General features: G+C 51.5%; 1 protein-coding gene across 6 annotated transcripts in view; it reads right to left on the reverse strand.

Annotated features, from left to right (window-relative positions):
- Positions 1-24,439, reverse strand: part of MBTD1 (mbt domain containing 1) — a 28,494-nt gene extending 4,055 nt beyond the window's left edge. The window contains exons 1-17 of one of the 6 annotated variants that reach the window (XM_068150996.1): positions 24,243-24,439; positions 22,855-22,968; positions 22,018-22,206; positions 16,630-16,831; positions 15,551-15,684; positions 14,616-14,730; positions 14,442-14,527; positions 9,521-9,638; positions 8,894-9,028; positions 8,340-8,428; positions 6,707-6,941; positions 5,739-5,794; positions 5,414-5,518; positions 4,493-4,640; positions 2,114-2,196; positions 1,416-1,650; positions 733-810 (exon numbers count right to left, since the gene is read on the reverse strand). In XM_068150996.1, the coding sequence (XP_068007097.1) occupies positions 733-810; positions 1,416-1,650; positions 2,114-2,196; positions 4,493-4,640; positions 5,414-5,518; positions 5,739-5,794; positions 6,707-6,941; positions 8,340-8,428; positions 8,894-9,028; positions 9,521-9,638; positions 14,442-14,527; positions 14,616-14,730; positions 15,551-15,684; positions 16,630-16,783 (1,771 nt within the window). In that variant the 5' untranslated portion in view covers positions 16,784-16,831; positions 22,018-22,206; positions 22,855-22,968; positions 24,243-24,439. Of the gene's footprint in view, positions 1-732; positions 811-1,415; positions 1,651-2,113; positions 2,197-4,492; positions 4,641-5,413; positions 5,519-5,738; positions 5,795-6,706; positions 6,942-8,339; positions 8,429-8,893; positions 9,029-9,520; positions 9,639-14,441; positions 14,528-14,615; positions 14,731-15,544; positions 15,685-16,629; positions 17,442-22,017; positions 22,207-22,494; positions 22,969-24,242 lie in introns of those variants that run through there. The other 5 variants (XM_068150992.1, XM_068150993.1, XM_068150997.1 and 2 more) reach the window with 5 other exon arrangements.
- Positions 24,440-24,771: the final 332 nt, after the last annotated feature.

Below are 24,771 nucleotides of genomic sequence, written 5' to 3' on the forward strand. Positions count from 1 at the left end.
GTGTGGCACAGGGAGCCTGACTGTCTCCCCTTGACCTGACCCCATCACAGCAGAGCTCACTCTGCTCAGTTCTGCTGCTGGCTTCTCAACAGAGCCAGCCAGGAGGTGAAGCACCATGTTAGGGATCTGCACCCTGACAGCAGGAGAATGACTCCAAGGCATTTGGAGTGTGCTGTGGGAACACAGGGAGCCAAGATCCCTCTGTGCTGAAAAGACTCCAGGAGAAGACATGCACAGAGGTTCCTGTAACTAAGCTGTGGTGACCTTACCATGGGAGACCTGCACTGCCTAGCTCTGACTGAACCCTTCTCCAAGGCTCTGTTTATTTGGGAGTGCCAAACAATGAAAGGCTCCAGAAGGCAGTTCCTTACCAGCATTTCCTGTGCCTCAGCACTTATGCTGCCACCATCTATGACAAATAAGCACATTGGAGGCAGCCAGCTCTAACTTTTCCTGACCTTGTTCCCTCATCCCCTTTGGATGATGAAATGGATTTCTTAGCACTGAGTTAACAGAAGAACCCAGCAGAGGATCCTGCTTGTTTCCACAGCTCTGTGCCCTTCAGGGCAGTGAGCAGAACAAACTCCACCAGAACCAATCTTCTCCTTATGGCACTAGGTAAGGGGAATTTCCTCTCCAGGGTCTGTCACATCTCCAACTAGAAATGGGGCTTAGGAAGAGGCCACAAACTCAAACCAACAGGACAAGTGCAAGCACCACTTTGTCACCCACTTTTCTTGTGTCCTTTGTACTGCTGTGATTTAGCTTTTTTCTTCTGTTTGGATGAACTTGATTGGCTGTCTCTTGAGGCTGCAAAAGCAAACAAAATCAAATCAGGATTCAAACCTGAAGCTTAGTCCTTTGAAGAAAGCCTTCAGGATGTGTCAGAGCAGCTGCACAGCCAGAGGATTCCCCCTCAGTGAGTGGATGAAGGCAGAGCACCTCTCCTGGGGAAAGCCTCCCACTGAACTGCCAACAGCAGCTACTAACCCTGCCACTGCACAACCAACAGCTCTGCAAACACAGCTGGAAGTGGAGATAGATTTGTCTGGCAGTGACTCAGTGCACTGAGGTCATCTCACAGAAGCCCTCCTGCACAAGACCAGCAATGCACAGGCTGAGCTCCCTCGGCTCCAGCTGGCAGTGCCAGCTCTCAGTGATCCCATCCAGAACCAACAGCCAAGCACCAGGCTCTCCTTGGATCAAACCAGCATCCTCTGGCACTACAATAGCTAAACAGCCTCAGAAACGCCCAGAAGTGCTTCAGAAGTCGAGGTGGAAGAGAGCAGAACTGCATCCTTCTGAGCATGGGCAAGAATTTGGTCTGGTAGTTGAACACGGAGAGCATGGAGAGAAAAATCAGCCCCAGGAGCCAGTACCGAGCAGTGAGCAAGGACTCACAGAGCAGGACTCACACTGTGGTGCTGGAGGCTGCAGCTGGTACCCAGTTAGCTGGCACCAGCCCACCGGGTAGAGGTCTGGGGACTCACAGTCCACCCACTGGTCGTACTCCTCCTCCCAGCCGTCGAAGTGGATGCGCAGCAGGCGGTGGATGATCCGCGTCACCGTGGCCACACACACCAGCCGCGGCTCCATCAGGTCCACGGCCTCCAGCTTCATCCCCACGTGGAACCCGTGGTTGGGAACCTCCTGCAGAAGCAGCCAGCAGGCAGCCAGCAGAGGGGAAGTGTTCATCAGGAAGGTTGCAAAGAGTGCTTGGGTCAGTGCGAGGCAGGCAGACACCAGAGAGCATTTCTGAAGCTTCCTGCAGCCCTGCAGCTTTGGCACCTCAGAAGCACTCCAATGGTTCTCATTCCTGACAGCCTCTGCTCTCCCAGCTCTGCACAGCTGTTTCATGACATCACTGAACTGTCTGGGTTGGAAAAGACCTCTAAGATTGAGTCCAGCTGTCAGCCTAAGGTCACCATGGCCACTAAACCACATCTCAAAGGGCCATGGCCACACCTCTCCTGAACACCTCCCCCTCCCTGGGCAGCCTGTGCCAAGCCCCAGCCTCTCTCAGTGCAGAAATGGCTCACCCCATGGGGCATGCAGGCAGAGAGGCAGAGGAAGGCCCAGCCCCAGCTGGAACAAACACCTGCATGTTCCTTACCTTGTTGAAGAGCTTGACAGGCGCTGCTATGGAGTCAGTTTCCCTGAGGTAGTCAAACCATTTAAAAGGGAGTTTTGCATAACCTGTGAAGTTTAAATAACATTTTCATACATGGACTGCAGGCCTCAGGCTAACAACAACAATCTCCTGGCACTGAGCTATGGCCAAGAGGAGAACAAAGGGGCAAAACATTAACATCAGAAACTTCCTGAGCTTTGGTCTAAGGGGGCAGCCAGCCACCTGGACACTGCCCACTTGCACCAGGGGAGGTGAATGAAGCTCTGGACAACACAGCAAGAGCCACTGCATGCCAAGATCAATCATTCATGCTTGAAGCTCTGCCCACACAGATCCTTTGTCTCTACAATACCCCAGAACAGATCATGGCATTGAGTACAAGCAGTGTCTGTCCCGTGGGGAAGAGCTCCACTGCTGCAACACTCCAGGTGGTAGGAGCAAGCAGGGATGTTTCATCAGGCTAAAATTAGCAAGAATATGGAAAATGAGGGCATTTTTCTTTTTTCAGTTTCAAAAGCCATTATAGAAAAGGCAAAAGTCCTCTCCAATGTATTTAGCTGTTGGTCATCCACTGAATATTCATAAACCACACAGGACTGTTATGGGCACCTTCTCCAGCTGCTTTACCAGCAAGCCTCAAATTCTAGCTGGAGCAGTAACAGCTCAGAAGATGTCCATGTAGTGGCCCACAGTGCTGGGGAGCTATGGGAACTGCTGGATCTCATCTCAGCAGGCTTAGAGAACTCCCAGGAGCCAGGACTGCAGGGCCAGCCTCAGGTGACTACCACAGCCCAGAAGGCAATCTCCAATCAGAGCATCATCATCATCATCTTCTGCTGACTTCAGCAAGAGGTGAAGATGTTGAGAAGGGATGGGTATGTGAACACAAAATCCAATGACTTCACAACAGCTGAAAGCTCTCCACAAGGCTCAGTGTACTTTGGAAGAATGCTCAGGCCAGGTACATCACAGCTGCACCAACAGCTGGGGCTGGACACCTAATAGCTCATGAAGACAGCAGCTCTGCCACACCACTGCACCTGCAGCCAGCTCCCTTGGTTAGCTCAGCACACATGGGGCAGATACCTGGGCCCTGCTGCAGCAGGCAGAACAAAGAAAGTGCCCACTTTGAAGCCCCCAGTTTGGAAAGTAAACCCCCACCCCTCTACCCCCTCCCCAAGAGCTCTGATCCCATTGGATATGTTAATGCACATCATGCTCTGTGTGGTACTCCTGATAATTCCTCTCTCAAATGGCTTTTGGATCACTGCAGGAGGCATTTGTGACCTGAGTGATGATACAAGGGAGGAACTGCCATCAGGGGGAGAACACACAGAGAGTGAGAGTGTCAAAGGAACACAGAGCATCACCAGTGTGTTCCCAGAACTCACACGCTGCTGTGGAAGTGATCTCTGAAGAGCCAAAAGGAAAAGTTTCCTCCCAGCAGGGAGGTTTTCCCCATTCTGTCTCACCACTTCCACATTCCCATGGGCAGTGGACTGCTGTACACTCATCTGTATGCTGCTTCCTCCCACAAAACCCTTCCCATTGCAAGCACTCTTGCACTGCACCTTTGAGGGCTGATCATGCTCATGAGTTTCTAGGCAATAAATGGACTACATGAACTGACTGCAGACACCACTGAGCCTGCCCAGCTGCACTGCCTGCAGGCTCATTAGTGTGCAACAGTGGCAGTGGTAGGAAATGGTTTTCTTCATGTGGCATAACACTGCCTTTGTGGTTCTCACACAAGAAAACAGTTCAATAAATACAAACAGAAGCCTGCAAGAATGAGAGTGGAGGAAAATCCATAGCAAGCCCTGGTTGGCCACCGGGACACAGCTGGCTGCAGCCCAGCAGTGTGCTGTGGGAAGGTGAAGGCAGCACAGGCTGCTGCAGCTCAGGGGCTTCTCCTCACAAGGCCTGAGCAGCCCCCAGGGCAAAGCTCCTGCTCTCTGTGCACATTCCTCACAAAATCAGCTGGCACTGCTGTGACCTAGCCCAGCCTGAGCCCCTTCAACAGTGTTTGTTGACCCTTTAGGTGGCAATGCCACCCTCTCAGCCGGCCTTTGGGCGACTACCGCAGCTCCCACACATCCCAGCTTGGTGCCTATCCTCAGTTCTCACAGCAAAAGCAAGCTTTAGCCAGAGAATCACTCAGATGGTCCATTTGACTTTTTAAAGTGAGAATTTGTTGTGGTTTAGATTATTTTGAAGTTATGCTGCTGTCTTTGCTTCAGACTTGGGACTCAAGTGCTAAAAAGATGACTTTTGCAGCCTGAGCTAAGAAACAAAGCACATGGCACATACAATATCACTGAAAATACTGAAAGCAAAAGGTGGTCAGAATGCTTTATGTACCTCTGGGTGGAGTTAGTTCAATCATGTTAATTTCACAGAAACCAACAGGGAAAATAGAAGGGGAAGTGGCATGGTAACAAAACCAATCAGACCCATCTGCTGCTTCTGAGCCATCAATCCCAATCATAAGATAGCCATCTGCTAAAACCTTTGTAAAGAAAAACAAAATTGGACATTAAGTACCTTCAGCTGGGTGAGGAGGCTAGAGAGAAAGCATGCCAGGTTGGAAAGTGACAGTGACTCAACAACAATGGAAGCACAGAGAAAGGACATTCAGTTATCACAACAAGTCCCAGATCACAGCTCTCTCCAGGTGTGCACTGCTGGCACACAGCCCCTTGCAGGCTGCAGTCAGGAGATGAGAAGTTCCTGCCTCTGAGCCCTGCTTGAGTTCTCATGAACACCAGCTCCACTTCTACAGCTCTATGTTCAGGCTGCTCTTTGGCTTGCAGGGACATTCTGCACATCATGAGTAAGAGGAGACTCAAACTCATCACCAACCTGCTCACTGCCAGGGTGAGCAATTCCCCTAAGCTCCTCTGCACATTTTCTTCCTCTGTTAAAAGGGGTTTTACACGGATGGGCTCCCTTCCAGCCAAGCCAGGAAAGAAGCACAGCCTTAAAATCTCTTCACAGGCTTCTGCAAGGAAGCAAGAGAAGCTCTGAACAGCCTCTGAATAGCTGTGTAATTAGCACAAATTAATCTACCAACATATTATATCCCAATTAAAAGCAGGGCTGAATTTCCAGAGACTGAAGCCTGAACAAAACCTGACCTGAGTACACTGCTGCCCACAGATGTGAGCAGTTAATGCTCCCCAACAGCTCTCCCTGGCCTTTAGTTTGGTTCTGAGCCTGCATAAAGGGGGGGGGACAGGAGGATTCCCAGCTATCTTCCCAGACATAGGTTTGTTTTCTTACCTTTCTAATGGTTGCCACACATATTGCTGAAAGGTTTAAGGGGTCTATAGCTTCCAACTTCATTCCTTCTTTAAACCACTCTCCAGCTGAGTCGACCTCTTTTACCTACAGAACAGCACCAGGAGCTCAGACTCTAACAAGCCTGGAGGAAAACAGCCCCACACTGCCAGAGCACCAGACCAGAGCACCTGTCAGCTCTGCTTGTGCCAGGGAGGCCAAATCAGCTAAGTGCTTCAGTAGGAAAAGTAAAATGCTTGTGCTGGGCTTAGCACAGTTTCCACACACCAGAAACGGAGACCACAACTGCTGCTGCCAGCACACTCACCTTCAGAAACAAGTGGGGGGGAGCATCAAAATGTCCATCCTGTTTCTTTGTCAGGTCTGCAAGGGATCATGGCACAAGTTACTCACAGGTGCAACAGAACAGCCACTGCAAGCAGAACTGTGGGAAGCCCAAGACCACCACACACAACTGGAGGGCACTACCTATCCCTTCTCCTCATTGACTTCTGCCTGACATACCTCTGCCACTTCACCTTCTCTGCCCATCTCCCAATGCCCCCTGAAAGGAGGAAATCTGGTACTACAAAAATACTCAGCTTGCAAGTTAGACATAAAGTGCAGACTCCACTGGTCCCTGCTGTACTGTGCAAGAGACTGACAGGGAGAAATGAGGAGCTGGTGCAGCAGGGCTGTGCCACTCCAGGCACCAGCAGGAGAAGTGCCATACTTGGGTGTTGCAGCTCAAGGTTTTCCTGCTTAGGCAGCTTGTTAGCCTCTGCTCATCAGTGATTCTTTCCAAGTACTGACACACTGCAGATTAATCTAGAATTGATTTTAGCTTCTCCACTGCTGCAAAATACACAAATTGCACTGGTAGCAAACTGGATGCTGCAGAATTGGTATAACTGAGTCACAGATTGCATTGGTTGAAAGGGACCCTCATAGGGCAGCTGGTCCAACCTCCCTGCAGGCAGCAGGGACACCTCCAACTACAGCATGCTGCCCAGAGACACACCCAGTCTGATCCTGAATGCCTGCACCTCCTCACTACCTCCCTGGGCAGCCTGTTCCAGTCTCTCCTCAGCCTCACGGTGCAGAACTTCCTCCTGATGTCCAACCTAAACCCACACTGCCCAGTTCCAAACCACTGCCCCTCGTCCTACTGCTGGAGAACCGTCTCAAGCCCGAGCTCCTCTCCATGCGTCCTACAGCTCAGTTCATCGGCTGCCCCCCGGGCCCGCAGGGCTGCCCCCCGGGCCGGCGCAGCGCCCCCTGCAGGCCGCGGCTCACCGGCGCGCTTGAAGCGGTGCCCGATGGCGCGGGACCAGCCGACGTGGTGGATCAGAGGGCTGTACATGTGGCACCAGAAGTCGTCGCTCTTGTCCTCGCTTTCCTCGTATACCAGCCGCAGCCGGCCCCCGATCACGCTGTCCACCACGGCCACCCTGGTGCGGCACAGGTGCGTCTTGTCCACCACCTCCACCCTCATGGACGTCTTGAAGGGGTACTGCATGCTCTCAGACACCTTGAAGCGACAGGGGAAAGCCTCCTGTGAGCACTCGCTGCCCTCCCTCGGGCACCTGCCGGCTGCTGTAATGCAGCTCACTGCGCTCTGAACTCAGGCTCTGCCTAACCAACCTGCAAAGCACAGCAGGGGAGAGTGAAGGGGTCCAGAGAACCATGCAGAAGGGGTCCTGCAGTGCTTTAGAACCACAGAATTGTCAGGGTTGGAAGAGCCCTCAAGGATCATCCAGTTCCAACCTCCCTGCCATGGGCAGGAGCACCTCACACTAGATCAGGTTGCTGAGAGCCACATCCAGCTTGCCTTTAAAAACCTCCAGGGATGAGGCTTCCACCACCTCCCTGGGCAAACTGATGCTCTAATTGCATCAAGCAGAGCCCCTCACAAGTCTCACAGAGCTCACAGGAGCTTCCCATAGACTTAATGAACATTTCTTCAGTTGGATAAAGTTACCTCGAGAAACAACTTCAGCCAAAACCCCACCAAGATTGGTTTGTTCTTTGCCATTCATTCAAAACACAGCACTTGAGGAACAGGATGACAACAGCTTATCATAAAAAGCATGGGGAAAAAACCACCTTCAAGACAATTAAAGCTGGCTACTCACAACCATTTCTTCATAACATCCCCAAAAGAAAGGAAGAGAATGGGAAGAGCTGTGCCTCTGCCTGGTGACAGCACACTGTTCAACCACCACTGCCTCTCACTTGACATTCCCACTAGGAACTCCCCAAAGAGCTGAGGTCTTGCCAGGTTGTTTAATTTGGCTCCCATCTGAGCTAGATTTGTAGACGGAAGTGACTGATTGCAGAAACTCTGTTGTCAGTTGTTTCTCTACCCCTGGCTGCAGGGCAAGCCAATAAGCAAGCCTCAGGTTCCTGCTGGAAGCCAGGTACCGTGGCACAGCAGCTGGAAGCACACTCGCAGCACACTGCAGGGGCAGCTGCCACCAAGACAAGGCTCAAACCCAGCACAAGCACCTAGTGCAGCAGGAATGCACAACAGCAACACTCCCTCTTTGCTGTGCCTGTGTTTGTGCTACAGTAACACCTCTGTGTCAGTGTCCTGAACTAGAGCACGACAAAAACCTTTCCCGCAGTAGGAGAATCAGATTTCGTTTTTCTTTCACACCACAGGGCAGCTTATTGGGGTGCTTCAGAATTAACACAGATTAGCTAGATGTAAAGAAAATGCCTCCCTGCTGGAGGAAAGAGTCTGTCACAGACACTGGCAAACATGGACAGCCATGGAGAAGAGACTCCAAGAGAAACGATTTTGGAGGAGAAACCACGGTACCACGGCCAGGGCAGGAGGAGCTAATGTGCCACTGCAAGGTACTTCAGCCCTGCACACTGCTGCAACCTGCTGTAAAGAATATGATTGACATTGCATCAGCCTTACCTTCTGGGAAAAGTCAGGAGGAAGTGTTTTGGCACCAGTGAGTCGTTTCACTAGAAAAGCTTTCCAGTTTGTGTATTTGTGTTGGATGGCTGTTGCAAATGAAGGGGAAAAAATCAGCCTCTGATTTGTAATTGTGTCCATTAGAGACAGTATGAGAGTCTGGAACACGTAAAGAAGAGATCCCAGGTGACTGCTAAAAATCCTGGATGACAACAATGACAAAAAGCTCTTTAGAGAATGAATGCTACCCGGGGCTAAGGCCAGGGGTTTGCCAGGGCAGAGGGCACTGACAAGCTACTAACCAAAGCAGTGCATGTCCACAGCACTGACCAGCCACCTGCCTCCACCTCGCCTCACAGCTACATCAGCTGGGCTACTCCAAAAGCACTTTCAGCATCAGTCAAGTCCTTATCCTTCCAAAAGCTAAAAGGATTTACTCCTAACTGCTGACAGAGTTGCTATGGTAAAAACCACTTTGCTCTCTGGGCCAGGATCAGATGCAGTTCAATACAGACAGACTTTGATAGCAATCAGCAAGGCCACCAGTTACATACTTCGAGGAGGGACCAGGGGCTTGCCACTGGTTGCACACCAACCAACTGGGTGGATGTCAGACCCACAAACGTTGCACCAGAAGTCAAGACTTGAATCATTTTCAAAGCCTTCGTATCTCAGCAGGGCATTGTAGCCTGAAAGAAAGCAATCCAGGGGGAGAAAGACAAACATTAAACAAGATTGTAACCCACAGATGCCCATTTCTTCAGCAGGCAGGTTCCACTGGGCTTTCAAGACCATCACTTTCCACAGGCCATTATTCTCAGGGCACATTTGCAGGTGGTTACAGCACAGAGCACTCAGCTAAAGGTCTGTGTGCTCTCAGGTAGGTCACACTGCCACTGAAATTCCTGAACTACAACCCCTTGCAGGCTCTGGGGAGGAGGTTACCACTGATTACCCACAGCAGCTGCTTTGCATATCTTGGCACTGTGACCTCGGCATTTTCACTTTGACCCAGAAGCAGTGATGTGGCCGAGGCACCCTCGGCTGTCACTGAAGTGCTACAACATTGCCTCTGTGCACAGCTCTGACAACATCACACTGCCCAGGTGCCCACTGCCTAAGTGACCAGCTCCCTTCAGTCCCTTGGTTGTTTCCAGGACTTGCCACTCAGCTCTCTTTACCTGCTAGTTTCACAATCCCAGCTATCCAGAAGACTTTGGTGGGCAGGCTGCAGTCAGTGTTTGGAACCTCCACTCGCACTCCTTCCGAGATGTCACCCCAGCAGGTCCCCATGGGTGCCTGGCATTTAAAGTGGGGGAAAAGTCACCAGTTCACCACAGGCAAGAATTATTTTTGTCCTACCAGGGGGTTGTGAGTGACTGAGACAAACCCATCACTACCCACGACAAGACATCAGCCTGGCTTTGGCCTGAGGCAGCAGTGGGGGGCTCCAGCTGCTGTCATTACTCTCTAGCCCCAGTCCTTACTCTGTCTCCCACAGGCTGCAGGATACACAGCCCCATGCTCTGGGAAGCACAAGCACAAGTCACACACACTCACAGGCCAGCTTTGCTCTGCTGGCTTTCAGCTGGCTGCAGGCTCCTGATTTTAGTGGGAATGCTGCTATTCCTCTGTGACTCCCCTTGCAAGAGGATTAATTGTGGGCCTGGAAATCCAGCCCTGTACCACAGACACCAAAACCTCTCAACTCTGTCAACTAGGAACACTCCTGAAAAATGCCCAAGGTCTGCCTTGGATCTACTCCTGTGACTTAGGAAGGGGTCTGTCACCCCCTGGCTCAGATCCCCTCGGAGGAACAGGCTTGCACATCACCTGCAAGGGAGCACTCCCTCAAGCAAGCAGGAGGAACAGGAGCTGAGAGGCACCTTCTCCAAGGCTGTCAGAGGGAGGTGAACAGTGAGGTGCCCCACACTGTCCTGAGGCTCAGACTCCTGTCTCAGTAACCAAAGCTACGCTTGTTGAACTGCTAAGGACCTGGGGAAGCTGGAGGTACAAATGACTCTCAGTTTGCTGTCTCAAGAACACTTTGTTGAACAGAGCACCAGGAACAGGCAGGCAAGGCTGGTGCTGCAGACCACCAGAAATGCACAGTGCTGAAGAAGGTAAAGCCTCACAAGTCACTCAGCTGAAGTTACACTGCTAACAAAATAAAAGGCACTCAGCCTACACTAAGCTTTGGCCTACCAAGAAGGGGAGGATTCAGCTTTGGGGTGTTTTAGAACACCACTATAGCAATCCTAAGGTGTTCTGAGAAAAAGGAATTCTTAGTTCAGAGAGCATCCAGAGATACCACAGGGACAGCTGAAGGGATCCTCCAGACCTGTCTTGCAGTGGGCAGCTGTTGTTCTAAGCTGTCTCCCACTTACCAAGCTCTCTGCACAGCCTCCAGCTTCACAGAATCCTGACTGAGAGCCACAAGGGAAGAAATCTGGATGAATCCTGGGTGACTGCAAGTCACAGTACTGGAATTCTGCTGGCCACTGGCTAGCAGCAGTAAAAGCCAAACTCATCTTAACAGGGGACACCCTCCACCAGCAGAAATCTTGGAGGCCAGGCATGCAGAACTTAAAACTAGTTTTAACTATTAAGGGAAAACCCAAGCTGCTGCAGGGCTGTCAGCTTGCTGCTCCTGAAGCCTGCTTTGCATGTTCTCCTCTGTCCCATCTACACACAACCAGCCTCAAAGCTTTTTGCTACCATCTGGCAGACAGAGAACACAACTTGAAATATGCTGGCTTAGTTTCACCCACAGAACATGCAGCTACAGCTCCTCAGTCAAGTCCTACTCCACCTTCACTGTCACCTCCACACTGACACCTGCAGCTTTGGGAGCTGACTGGAGAAATCAACCTTCCCAAGTGCACACTGGAGTGAACCTTGTTGCCTTGCACAGAGACACAGATGAGAGACAAGCAGCACTGAATCATTCCATAACTCAGCTGCACCCCGTTGCAGTGCTTTACTGCCTGCTCATCTCAGTGGATTCAGAGACAAAAGTACATCCCAACAGCTCTCCTCACAGCAAGGAGCAGAAATGTTCCAAATCTGCATTCCAGATGTGGATTGGTATAGAGGGAAATAGCAGAAAGGTAAATTTGTCCTTGTCTGTGGAAAGATTGGCTCTGCTAGTTCTCCTACACCAATCCAGATGGCTCACCCTCCAGAAGGAGGCCATCCTGTGCAGCATCACTAATGCAGTGCCAGAGCAGGTGGCTGTCCTGAGGGCTCCCAGCACACCTGAGCAATGAGCCATCTCCTTGTACCCTCCCTGGGAATGTTCTGAGCTGAGCAGGGCTGTAACAGCCACCTGCCTTCAGCTCTTCTCAATCTGCTGCACCACCCAATGTTTGCACAGTGCTCTGGGAAACCCCAAGAGCACTCTGCAAGCATTAGGCCTGGCTTGGCTGCTGGCTGAAGGGTAACTGGAGCCTGGACTGGCACGGTGAGAACTAGCAGAACCATCATGGACAGGTAAGAACAAATGTACCTCTCGGGTCTGGGGCGGAGAGATCCACTTCATGTCACTCCCCAACAAGGAAGAGCTGGTTCACTGCTTCCTGCTCCAGGAGATGGCTAGGGAGGGTTATCTGTGAGCAGCAGCTGCTTCTCTGCAAGGTAAGGTTCAGTCAGGAAGGTCCTGTTGGACAGCAGCCCCTGCAAGCTAAGTGTTCCCACAGTGAGCTGAGCACAGGCCTCCTGCGTTAGTGGAGCTCATGGCTCTCCTGGCTTCTGCAGCTCCCACAGCTTTGGGATGGCAGCCACACTGCCAGGGCCTCAGACCTGCAGCTGGAGTCAGGACTTTGATGGCAGAGTGATGCTACCAGCTCCTATGCTGAGCCCTTGTGCATGGGCAGTCCCCCCGCAAAAGGTAACGCCAGAGAAGCCAATGTCCAGAAGGGGCTAAAATGAGCAGTTCCAAGGCAAGCACTGCCACCTCCTGTGACATCCTGGGAATGCTCCTTGTAGCCAAGCAGCCAACGACAAAAGAGGCCAAGAGAATGAAAATAGTTCAGCTCAGGACAAAAACTCAACTGGAAGACAGAGAAAATCACATCAGACCTGAAATACTGAAGTGTGCCAGGTTACAAAAACACAATCCAAGAGCTAAATCCTAGACCCTGTGGTTCCCTCAGTTTCTTTGTGATTGGTCCCACTGCTCCCTGTCAGATACCCACACAGACCCACCTGGCACAGCCAGATGCAGATTTTCTCTGGTGACAACCCTAAGGGCAGATGTCTCATGATTTTGCTGTCAGTGCAATACTTCTGTTTGGCCAGAACAAGCCTTAAATGTTCCCTCTCACAGGTGTGTGTGGAAGCCAGACTAGGGATAATGGACAGACATCAGCCAGCACAAACTGCTGCACACCAAAGCAGTGCAGTACCCAGGGGCAGTAACCTCTCCAGACAGACACAGAGTGCTGCTCTTAGTTAGAGTGGCAGAGGAGGGAGCACCTAGCAGGGCCACTAAGATCTTTTCAGACCAGGACTGCTTTAAGCAATGGATTTTCCAGAAATAACTACAGCACACTAACTGCAGATCACACTCCTGTAACAATGACACCCACCAGGAGCAGAAGTCTCCCCAGGAGACTGCAGGAATTGCATTTTACCTCTATGAACAAGGAAAAGGGGGGAGAGAGGAAGCAACATTCAGGCTTAGCAGAGCTGTTGCCATGCAGCCTGTGGGAGTGCTTGAGGTGAAGGATGAAGGTTGGGATGGTGCCTGGGATACAGTGTCTGTTCCCATCCCCAGGGTCCAGTGTCTGCTCCCACCCCTGGGGTACAGTACAGCCTTAGGAATGAAGCAGCAAGAAGGAAGATGCAGCTCTTCTTGGCATGGGAAGTTCCAGCAGAGCTCCCAAGTGAGCTGGCTGCTGCAGCTGCTTCCTAGCCAAGGATGCTGTGCAACACAGCTTGTGCTCTCAGAGCAGCACAGCCACCCTATCAGCCAGCAGCTCTGGTATGCACTCCTGAAATCCCTTCTTCCAGCACCTACAGAACTGACAGCAGAGTGCCAGCTTGCTCCCTTAGCTTGTGGAATCCCACATAGAGCCACAACGTTGTGCTGATGCAAGGCTCTATCTGGGCAGCACTCAAGGCCTGTGAGCATGAAGGATGCTATTCAGAGAGTGCCAACTGCCAACAGCCCTCAGCTCCTGCTGATTTATGAGCTGACAGGGCTCAGCATGAATCCCAGAGCTGGACAGAAAAGAGCTCTCTCCTCCCCCTTGGGGAGGACTCCCACCAAACAAAATGTTTGTTTTGATTGCAATTTTCATCAGATAACTCTGAGCAAAAGAAAGCTTTTGTAAGGTGATGGAACGCTTCCCACGTGTCCAGAGCCAGCTGAGAAAGCACTTTCTGTCACAGAGTTTGTGCTTAAGAGACAGAGAGCACTGACAGGATCTTACACAAGACCTAGTGATGGGAATTTACCCAGAGCTAAGGACTGGAACTGAACAAGCACATTAAAGACATGCTGGTAAATATTTCTCTGACTCTAATTACATTGCAGTGACTGAGGACTTTGAAAGCTTTGTAACCCTGCTACAAAGAAAGACAACCTCTTGAGGTGAAGAGCAAGCCTTCCTTTTCCACTATTTCTGCACTACTGACAGGGAGAATCTGACTGAACACTAAGAAGAAGAATCCTCAGTCCAGTCCAAACATGTAACCTAGAGACAGGTTCAGCACCACTGAGCAAGCCTGGCTCAGTCTAGACAGCCTCTCAGAGCTCTTTCTCATACTGAGCTGCTTGGTTTGGTGCTTTTGCTGATCCTGCCCCTTGAATGTGAGAAAGGGAACTTCTCAAGTGCTGCAGAGCCTTCCTTGTACCTTGCTGATTGTTTGGCAGCAGGCATGGTGAGAGGAACTGAGTGTCCTGAAGGGCTTACAGGGCAGATAATCCCAAGCACAGCCAGCTGACAGCAGTCACACTCACACAGCTGACAAGTTTATAGGCCCAGACCACAAACCAGATTTGGATTGGAACTCTTGGCCAAACTGAGCTGAGGCAGCAGCATGGCACTCTCTCTGTCCTGCACACACAGAGGAGAGCAGGTCCTGGGCAGTACTCACATGTCTAAAGCAGGTGACAGGAGCTGCTGTGAAGCTATTGCTGTTGATGTAGTTACCCCAGCTGAAACCTTCCACAGGGACAGCTGCTAAGAGAAAGTGATTTGGTTTAGGAAGCTGCTGGTGAGCCCCAAGTCTTGAATACCAAAGAGCTCAGTCCTCTTGCTGTGCCATTACCTGCTTTAGTCTTTGCCTGGTTTTGCAGAGTTGCTTGGTACTGAGCATAAGCTGCTAACTTGGCCACCAGTGGTTGTTTCTGCAGGACTTTAGCCTTCTTGGTCGGAGGTTTCCCCTACAATACAAACACCCCAGTAAATAAAGTCATCCCAAACTCCCACCAGGAGAGTTCCATAGGTCTGCAGCATGTCTCTGCCACATTTGACTGAAATCAGACCACCACAGCACTAAGGGTGACTAAGTTTCACAAACCCACAAGTGATATTAAATAAAGTCAAAAACCAACAGCAAAGCATGTCCAAAGGATGCCTTTTGTGCTGGCATTTCACCCGGAGCAGCACCACAGACTCTTTGTGCTTTACCTGCAAAACAGATAGCTTTTAACAGCAGCTCACAGCTTGTGGCTCCACTCACACCACTGCAATCCCCTGGCATTTGCTGCAGTCCACCTCAGCCAGGTGTGATGATGCTTGTGCAGTTCTCTGTACTTCTGCTTGGATGGCACAAATGCCCCTTTGTGATTTGGGGGCTGACATTGAAGGAGAACAGACCAAGCCCCACCTTGTCTCTCTAATTAGGAAACCCCTCCAAACCAAGCCACACCACAGCAGTTCTAACCTTTGACAGGCTCTAAAGCCAGGAAGCACCGTGCCAGGAGGGCCCATGCAATTTCAGGTCCCTACGGATGGAGACTGGACATTTCCCCTGATCTGCTTCTTGCAGAGGCCACTGCATCAGAACTGAAACCAGGAGGCTGCATGCTCTGTGATTTGCTCTCTGAGCAAGGCAGTTTGGTCATTACTGATGCAGTCTGGAGTTGTGGCTTACAAAGTCCCTTAGGTGAAAGGTTCCTTCACACGTTACCTGGAGGCATCATGCAAGGTGGACACACAGAGACAAGAAGTAGATCAAGAAACTGGTGTCTGTACCGCTACCTGAAGCCTGGCCAGAATGCTGGCCTTCTTGGAGTTGGAGGAGTAGCTCCTGGAGCAGGAGACGCTGCAGAAGCGTTTGGTTTTGGAGTAGAAGGCGTCCCGGACACCAACCATTCCACACATCTCACAGGTGGCTGCAGGAGAGAGGGAAAGCCCAGGCTCAGGAGGGCAACAAAGACCTTGGGGAAGCTGCAGAACCTACGTAAGGAAGCTCCCACATGTGGCACCACCAAACAGCTTCTTGGGGCTTGACCCTGGAGACAAATATCAGCACCAATGGCAGTGAGAGGCCAAGAGCCTCCAATTCATGGCTGAAGAGGGTTCCCCTCTCTGCTCCCCGCTCATGTCACCCCTGGAGGAAGTGAAGGAGGCAGCTAAAGCAGCTAACACCGAGCTGTGTGTGCTCCTGGCTCTCAGGGGAACCTGCTCTGACTCTGGGCCTGCCTGTCTGTATTTTCCCTAGGTGTGGAATGCTTCTGACCTAACGCCAGATCCCATTTGGAATCACAGATCAGCACACCCAAAGGACTCCAGCCCACCAATATGCTCTTCTAGCTGGAACCAGGTGCTTCAGAGGCTGACAGCATCACCCACTGAACTGTTCCATGAGGAATAAGGGTTTGCAACCAACTCATGTCAATGAGAAAATACCAAGATTCTACTCAGAGAGCTCTGTACACTTCACACAGCAGCACCCACAAAGCTTTCTTAGGAGAGGCAGAAACATCTCAATATATTTTCTGTGTAATCCAGGGAAGGAAGAGCACATGCCCAGGCATAGAGCACACACTGCATGTCCCTCAGGGGACAAGAACCATGTCTGTGAGAACACGGACAGACACCTGCACAGCTACCCACACAGCACACAGCTGAAGGGAGGGTGGATGCTCCCACACAATCCTTACAGCAGGATTCAAACCTTTTGCATTTCAGTTTAGCAAAACCCAAACAGCTGCTCCCTCCCAAACACACCAAGCCCTGCCCTTCAGCACTTCTGGTCCAGCTTTGGGACTGGACCCTCTAGAACCACAGCACAGGCTAAAGCCTATCAGTACCCAACCCCTGCTCCATGAACTTACCCATGCCAGACTTGCCATCTGGATACGTATAGACCTGTCCATTGTTCTTTATAATGGGGAGGCTGGATGGCAAAGGAGCAACCTCCTCTTCACTCTCATCTGAGCTGGAGCTGCTGCTGGTGTCCTCACTACAACTATCATAGCCGTCAAACATCCCGGACGAGTCGCAGCTTCTCCTTCCTGCTCGCAAAGTTTGCTCTGTCTGAAAGCAAGAGCACCACCCCCAGCCCCCCGGGAGAGCAGCTCAGCATCCTGAACCCAAGGATTTCAGGGTCAAGCTTCAAAAGTTTCAAAGTCAGCCTTCCAAAGCGGATGCACTGACAGCCTGCTCCATCGGCAGGCAGGCACGAGCCAGATAGTGCCAAGGGCTCTTGCTGCAGCCACGAGCAGCCAGGTTTTGGTACTGGGGTGCACAGGAGTTCAAAATCTCTCCTGACCCACTGAATGCATAGTAGCAGCCCATGCACTGCTTTGCTCGGTACCTCCAGAGTTCATTAAACCTGACGTGCTGAGTAATGACAGCCACAGATCTTAGATGCAAATGAGCACATTCCAGATGGCTGCAGTCAGCTGCACTGAGATTCATTCAGCTGAGGAAGCTGGGCAGAGAAGAGCCAGTTCAGCCAAGAGGGCACTGCTGGCAGAGCAGCAGAGCTGACAACATCCCTCTGCTCTCCTTGGCTCCTGGGGCTATCAATAAAGCCCCTGGCTTGCTGGGATTCAGAGCCCCATGTGTGCGTCAGGAACACCTCTCCACCTCCAAGGGATGCTCTGAGGATTAATCCATTAGCAGTGATGAGGAGCTCAGTTACTATGGCAATGGGGGCTGTGTGAATGCTGAAAGATAGAAAGGTGACTAATTTGCCACTGTCACACACAAACTTGTTACATAAGTTTTCCTAGAACCAAAGCCCTGAGGTCAGGTTACTGCAGTCTGGGGACAGTTTCCAAAGCCACTACACATCCAGCACAGATGCAGTGCTGGCTGCTGGCTGACTGACACCCAGTGCATGGCTTTAGCACTGACAACTTCCACTTCACTAATGACTTGCTCAGCTCTGCTGAAACAAGGCTACTCCCACGTGAGCTGCCTTCATTGAACTACAACAAAAATTAAACCATTTCCAAGTGTTTCCATTTCCCTTAACAGTCTCTGCTGTTTGAGAGGAAAAGCAGATAGAAAGAGGACAAAGGAAACCCTCCAGCAGAAGTTAGGAGAAGGGAGTACAGCCAAAAGCACAGAGAAAGCATTAACAAAGCCTTTGCCTCTACTTCCTCTTCCAAGAGCTATTTTTACAGCAGTCATTGCAGACTGAAAACCAATAATAAATAATAATAACAAGACACAATCAGATTTCCTTCTGAAGTTGCATTTGGAGTTGTGGCTTTAAGATTTCATCACACTAATTCCCCAAATCCCTTTCCTAGAGAGTGTGTGCCTGAACATCTTCCCTGCTGGCTCTCCTCCGAGCCTTTTCCTGCCGTGCTACCCCTTTATTAAAATATCCTCTGATCCCCTCTGCAGTCTGACTAAAGCCTATTGTGGAAGGGTTTCCTTACAGTTACAAGGGAAAACTGCTTTCCACACTGACCCCATCCTAGCATCCAACAGAAAAAGCCCAACAAACAAAAGGCAGTCGGCACAAGAGGGAATGCAGGAAGGTAAACAGATGGGAATGCCTTAAAGCAGCTCTGACAGAAAGCAGCCCCAAAGCCAGGCTGATGCTCATCAGGCACTCATTCCTCAGCCAGCAACCTGAAATTATCTCAAAGCCCATCAAAACTCAGGACAGGGCAGAACTTGCAGCTCCCTGAAGGAACTGCCATCTGCCTGCAGCAGCCAGGGTAACAGCACAGCCCTCAGAGATGCCTGAGCCCTGGCTGCACTGCTGAGCCTTACCTGTGTGACACCCCCGGTGCCAGCAGGCAGGAGGGCCCTGAGCAGTGCTTGTTTGTGTGTGCACGTGTGTGCAGAGCCAGGCAGGAGCTGAGCACAACGTTGCCATGGATACAGGGCTCTGCCAACACTGCCAGCAAGCTACAGAACACCCAGAGCAGTCATCTCCTCGGCATCTCAGCAGCTCCTCACTGCCTCCCCAGCTCTGCCTGCCCCTGACAGTCTCTGCTATGACAAAATGCAGTACTGGGCTGACCACTGCCACCAGTGTCACCAGAACACTGGGCAGGTCTCAGGGGTGCTGCAGAGCACATGGGCAGATCTCCTTCCTCATTCTCTCATCCTCCCTAAGTCAGCTGATCTGGTTTCCCCAGGAGATCAGGGCCTGTGGGAAGAGGACTTCCTGTGGGAAGAGGACTCAAGCCTTTAGTGGAGGCCAAGAGAAGGTGGCCCTGGGTGAGCTCTGCTTTGCCCAGGCTTTGCTGGCTGAGGGCTGAAGTGCTGTGGCACTCAGAGGGCAGACATGCAGCCCACTGCCAGTTCCTGCATCTCCCAGTGCTAGGGCAGAGCAAGCCTACAGCCAGCACTGCCCCCAGCACCGCCCCTGCTGCGAGGGAAGGTGGAGGCAAGCTGAAGGCCCAGTGGCACAGAAAGGAAGCCAGGCTGCTCCAGGCAGGCTGAAGCATGGTGCAAGATCACAATCACAGCTCCCACAATAGCACAGTTGGCTCTTGTTCTTCTTTTGCATCACATATATTTAGAACCTCAATATTACTGCCAAGCCCTCTTTGCCAAAATATCCACAGCTGAGAAAGAAAACATTTTTACTTCCTGGATGAAAAGGTGGGCCCTCCACTATGAAAATCTTTCTTCAGCACAGTGCAAGTTCCCAAGAAGCAAACTTGCTGCTAAGTCGAACTGCACTGTCAAAATGAGTCTTGGGGCTCACCTTTGCATTTACTTCATCTTGGGCCAAGCAGTCCCAGTTCAGGTTATGTTTTGCTTCTGGTTTTCAAAGCATGTGGAGGTTTGGTAACATTTTTATCCAGCCTTTTGCCAGATAGTTGCCAGGACTTCCTGTAATTTGTAGTTGTTATTATCTGGCTCAAAATATGTTTTGTGAGACGTGGAAAAGATAAGAGTAGGGCAACAAAAGTCCTACCAAGTGCTTTGTGTCAGAAGGGAGTGGAATTAGGGAAGATGCTATGCAAATACCTATGCTGGAATTCTGCTGGAGCAGATCAAAACATTTCTGTTTTGATAATAAACACCAGGAAGGTTCTTTTGAACCCATGTTGAAACACAGCACTTGTAGAAAGCAGTGAACAACACAGGGAGTCTCCAACAACCCTTCCTGCAGAGCTTGGATGGAGTTTGCAGAAGAGCAGAACCTCCAACATCTGAGACAGACAAAACCCAGGGCACAGCTCTGCACTCAAAGGTCAAAACTGGCATCCTTACAAAAAGGACAAGACATGCCTGAAGCAGAGCCACAACCAAGATGAAGCAGCTGCCTCAGTTACAGCAGCAGCTTGCAACTCCTGCCAGGCTCCTGCCAGCCGTGAGCAGTGCTGTGCCATGAGCTGACCAGCAAACCTTGTCTGACAGAGCAGCACCCAACCGTGGCAGCTATGGGATGGGAGCCTCAAAGAGCAGCTTATCACCAGGCACAGTGTCTCCACTGCACTGAGGCACTGTTCATGAGAGCTCAGTCCTTCCCTCCAAAGGGCTTTCAGGCTCCCAGCAGTAGTGACTCAGTCTAACAATGCCAGCCCTGGTAAAACCAATCCATGTTTTGTAACACAAGCACACAGGGAAACAAAAGTTGCCTACCCTTAGAAGATGGATTTAGCACTAAAAGTCATGCTGAGGAGGTTGCCTTGTCCTCAAAGCTGAACCAGATTAGTGCTCTTCACCTGATAACAAATGAGGGAACTGCATCCTGCCTCTCTGCAAAGCATGCTTTGAGCAGGAGCCTGCTCACTACAAAGGGCAGAGCTTTGCAGCTGCCTCATACCAAAAGAGCAGCAGCTTAAGTAACTCCAGCACTAACAGGGAGTCTGCTAACACATGAAGCAAGAGCAATGCACAAACAAAAGGACAGGACAAACTTTCAGGCTTATTTTCCTAATGAGATTACTGGTTCCTGACAGGGAAGATCTTCAGAGCAATCCCAAGCCTGTGGGAAGCACGGCTGGCAAAGAAGCCCCTGCACCGGTTTGCTTGGGGCTTTTTTTGCATACTTTTCTTTATTGAAGGGATGGGTGGGGAAAGGAACTCTTAAGAACTGCTTTCTTACTCTGCCCAGCTTCCCATTTTCCTGTTCTCCCTCCCTCCTCCCTGCAAATACTTGGCAACAATGTGTTTTGAAGAAATACTCCTAATTAACCATTACAGAAGGCAAATGGTAGGACAGAAGAATAGGCTTAAGGAAACCGGTGAGAGCAGGAAGGCAACTGAACAAAGATGGAGAGGAGCTCATTTATCACTCCCAACACAGCCCCATAAACACATCTGCTTGAACTTGGTCAGCACATGACAGCATGCAGTCTGGGAGCACCAGGAACTCCTCTTGCAGCATAAAAAAATTGGTCCTGAAGGGAGAACAATGCAGGGCCAAAACACAAAAGAGAACCATTTTGTGTTAATTAGACATCAAATACTCACTCAGGAAATTGCTTTAGTGTCTTGATGAGGGCTGTGCTCAAGTGTTGGCCAAACTCAGGAGAAAGCATTTTGAAGGTGAAAACTTGCTACAGAAAATATCCCATTAAGTAACAAAACTGCAACAAAGTGCCCCCAAGTAAGTGCACCCCGGGCAAAGCAGGAAGGTTCAAAACAGTCACAGAAAGGTTTCTAGACGCTGCTGTCGCTACTGAGCCAATCGAATTTCCAAAGGCAGCAACTCAGAGCTGAGAGTGCAAGAGCTGTGGCTTAACAAAGCCTGAGCAGCACCTCTGCAGACAGGCTGGAACACCCCCCCCCCCCCCCCCCAAAACAGGACAGAAGGACAGGCAGATGGTGTTGGGGGCCAAGATCACCAAGGAGGTCAGCACAACCTCCAAGCCAAGGGTCCGTGAGAGCTTGAATCACATCTCCTCACAGCCTGTGCATTTCCAAGTGGTATTCAATGTGAGGCACAGCTTTTGTTTTCAAAAGCTCATTAATGTTTAATGCTTCGAGCTCAGTTTTAGCTCTGGATGTCAGCATTAAGGAAATGAGAGGATGGGACTAATTTATTGCAACTCCTCTGAATGTAAGCTGGCCAAAAGAATGTGGTGCAGCAACGCCTGCTTGCCTCTGTGGGGCTGCAGTCTAATTGTGCCTCAGAGCAAGACAAAAAGGGAAACTCAAAGGTGGTACCAATTTAAAGAAAACATGCTTTCAGCTTTCATTAGAAACAAACAAACAGGGAAACCCCAAAGCCAAACATCTCGGGATTCCTGGAAATCAGAACCAGCCACACTTACTTTTGTACAGGAGCAACTCACCTCTCTCTGGGAATGTGCCTTCCACTCCTATTAGAAGCAAAATCTCTGCTGGAAAATTACAGAAATGTGTTTTCCTGTCTCTTCATTTGCTATGTCTGACAGCATTTTGTCTGAAGCCAGTTTCTGCTGTTTGCCAATGGTTTTGTCCATAGCCTCTTTCCCAGGGGGTTTCACACAAGAGGGGAGACTCTTTCACAAAAAAATATATCAGATTAGCAGGCAGCTCTGGACAGGGCTGTGATGATTAACACCTGAAACAGCAAAGTTCCCAGCAAAACCAACATCTGCTACAAACTCCATTGTGCTTCTACAAAACCCCTACAGGAGCATCTGCAAGAGGCAAACACCCCCACAAGTTCGACATGATCCCCCCCCCCCAAAACACACCACCAAACTCAGGTCTCCAACACCTGAATTCCTTCCACGTGCTCAGAGCCAAACTCAGCAAACATCACCCAGGACCCAGTGCTGACTTACCTGAGGAATGGTGGCAGGCAGCAGTGGGGTGCAGAAGGGAGCAAAAGCCTTGCAAAAGTCAGTCAAATTTTAGGAGGTGAGAGAAATGAAAGCAAATGGAGAGGGAACTTGTGTACACCTTATCATTACTGCCAGTCATCCAGCTCTTTAGGGAACAGCAATGAAGAGAACTCACTTTACTCTACAATCCTTTTGCATGTGCACCAGCCTGCACACTCTGCAGAACACCTGAACTGCTCCTGTAGCACCAACACCTTCCACACAGGACAGCAGAGACATCTGCAGTGCTCCCCTATAGCTTACATTAGACACTACCTTAACAGGATCCCTAGGGAAAAGCAACGAGTAAAGGCTACTGACCTAGCAGGGTAGATTGCTTTTTTAAAGGAATAGATTGCTTTAGTTCCCATTTAATGGTCCAGATCTGACCCTCTCACAGCCTTTTCACTCCATTCCTTACAAGTCGAAACCATACTGCAACAGACAAATACAACAAAGAAATCAGTCAGTGCAGGTTCTCAGACCTGCACAGTAACTTTCATTTTAAAACACAGAAGATTGCCCTGCAGCCCTCAGTTTTAGTTGGTGCTGGATGCAAAAAATCACAGGGGCTGCCACCCACGTTCTCAATCTTTAATGGGAATCGTTTTCACATGCTTCTAGGTTCTGCCATAATCAGCATACACTTTGTAGCAGGGGTTTAGAAATTTCTTTTCTTTTTTAAAGCCGCGGTGGACAGAAATTGCTACACTTTAAAACATTTCCAGCGACAGCCTGAAAGCGAAACTGGTTTCACAGGTTTACTGTTCCTCCCATGAAGAACAAAGTCACAGCAGCAACAGTCATAAAAACTACACAAAAGGGGGAACTGGATGCAGCGAACCCACAACTTTTTGAAGTGCTAATATTAAGGAAAGCAGCACTTTAAACGTGCGCGACTGGAAAATGCAACCTTGGAGGCTTTAGCTGCAAGAGAATCCAGCTGCAAACCGGCACTCGAGCGAAGCCGGAGAGGCGCAGCCGAGCGCGCCGGACTCGCTCGGAGCGAGATCAGCTCGAACTGCGCCGCGCCGATCCCGGCTGCCGGCAGGAAGGAGGAGGGGGTGGAGGAAGGGAAAAGACCCAGCCCAGGCCGGGGGGAGCGCGGGGCTCAGCCGGCACCGGGGAACACAACAAAGGGGCCCCGCCGCTGCCTGCTCCACGTGCCCGCCGCTCCTCCGCCGGTGACAGGCTCCGCGGCGCTTCCAGCGCCGGCCCGCGGCTCGGCCCGCGGCTCTCCCCGCGCCCCCCGGGGCCCCTCCGCTTCAGGAACGGCTCAGCTCCGCGGGGTTACCGGCAAGAAACTTTTCGTAGCAACGCTCCGCAGAAAACCGGCCCGAAGCCAGCCCCGCTCCTCATCCCAAGGGGGGCCGCCACAGCGGAGACCCCCGCCCCGGGCTGCCGCCCCCTGCACTCAGCAGCGCCCCGCGACGCCCCTCCGCACACCCCCAAAATCCGGGGGTGCCCCGGCTGCTGCCCTCCCACAGCGGTGCGGCGGCCGGCCTCCCCCGGCACAGGCATCGAGGGGAGAATCGCTCAGCCTCCCGCCCCTCAAGCCTGCTGTCTATCCCCTCACACCCCCGGGCTGCCTCCTGCGCCCTGCCGCGGGCTCCCGCCGCTCCCCTCAGGCGCCGGGGGGCCCGCCTGCCCCCTCAGCGGGGCAGCCCCCGTTGCGGCTGCTCCCTCTCCGGGGCTGTGGAGGGACTCACCAGGTCCTTTGTGTTTTCCATCAGGCCCTCATGGGCAGGAGACGCCCGCTGCCTCTGCCCCCTCCCCTCGGCTCGGCCCCCTCCGCCTGCCGCCTCCCCCTGCGAGGGGCCGGGCCCGGCGGGGCAGGAGGCGGCCTGCGAAGTTCAGCCTCCACTCGGCGGAGAAAGGAACCCAACTCCCTGCGCCGGAATATCAACAACATTAGCATACGGCCCCCGCGCATGCGCAGCGCCCGGCCCACCGCGCGCCCCCATTGGCCTCCCGCCTGTTTGGGGCTTCCTCGCTCGCCGTACCCCCTCTGGGCCAAACCATTCGGAATCGGGGGTGCTCAGAGGTACTGCAGAGGCTGGGGGGTAAAAACTGCCCCAACACGGCTCTTTTCGTCTTTTTATAGATAAAGAAAGGCATAGAACAACAGCTGGGCCGTCAGTGAGGGGCTTTTGTTGTCAGGAGGGTCTAGGAGACCCCCTCCGGGTACTTCGTGGAGCGGCCCAGCCGTGGGCAGTGTCACGTGGAACGCGGGCCAGG

Source organism: Melanerpes formicivorus, unplaced genomic scaffold (assembly GCF_026170545.1).
Source record: "Melanerpes formicivorus ecotype bairdi unplaced genomic scaffold, bMelFor1.0.p_v2 SCAF_21, whole genome shotgun sequence".
In the NCBI taxonomy this organism is placed as follows: Eukaryota; Metazoa; Chordata; class Aves; order Piciformes; family Picidae; genus Melanerpes; species Melanerpes formicivorus.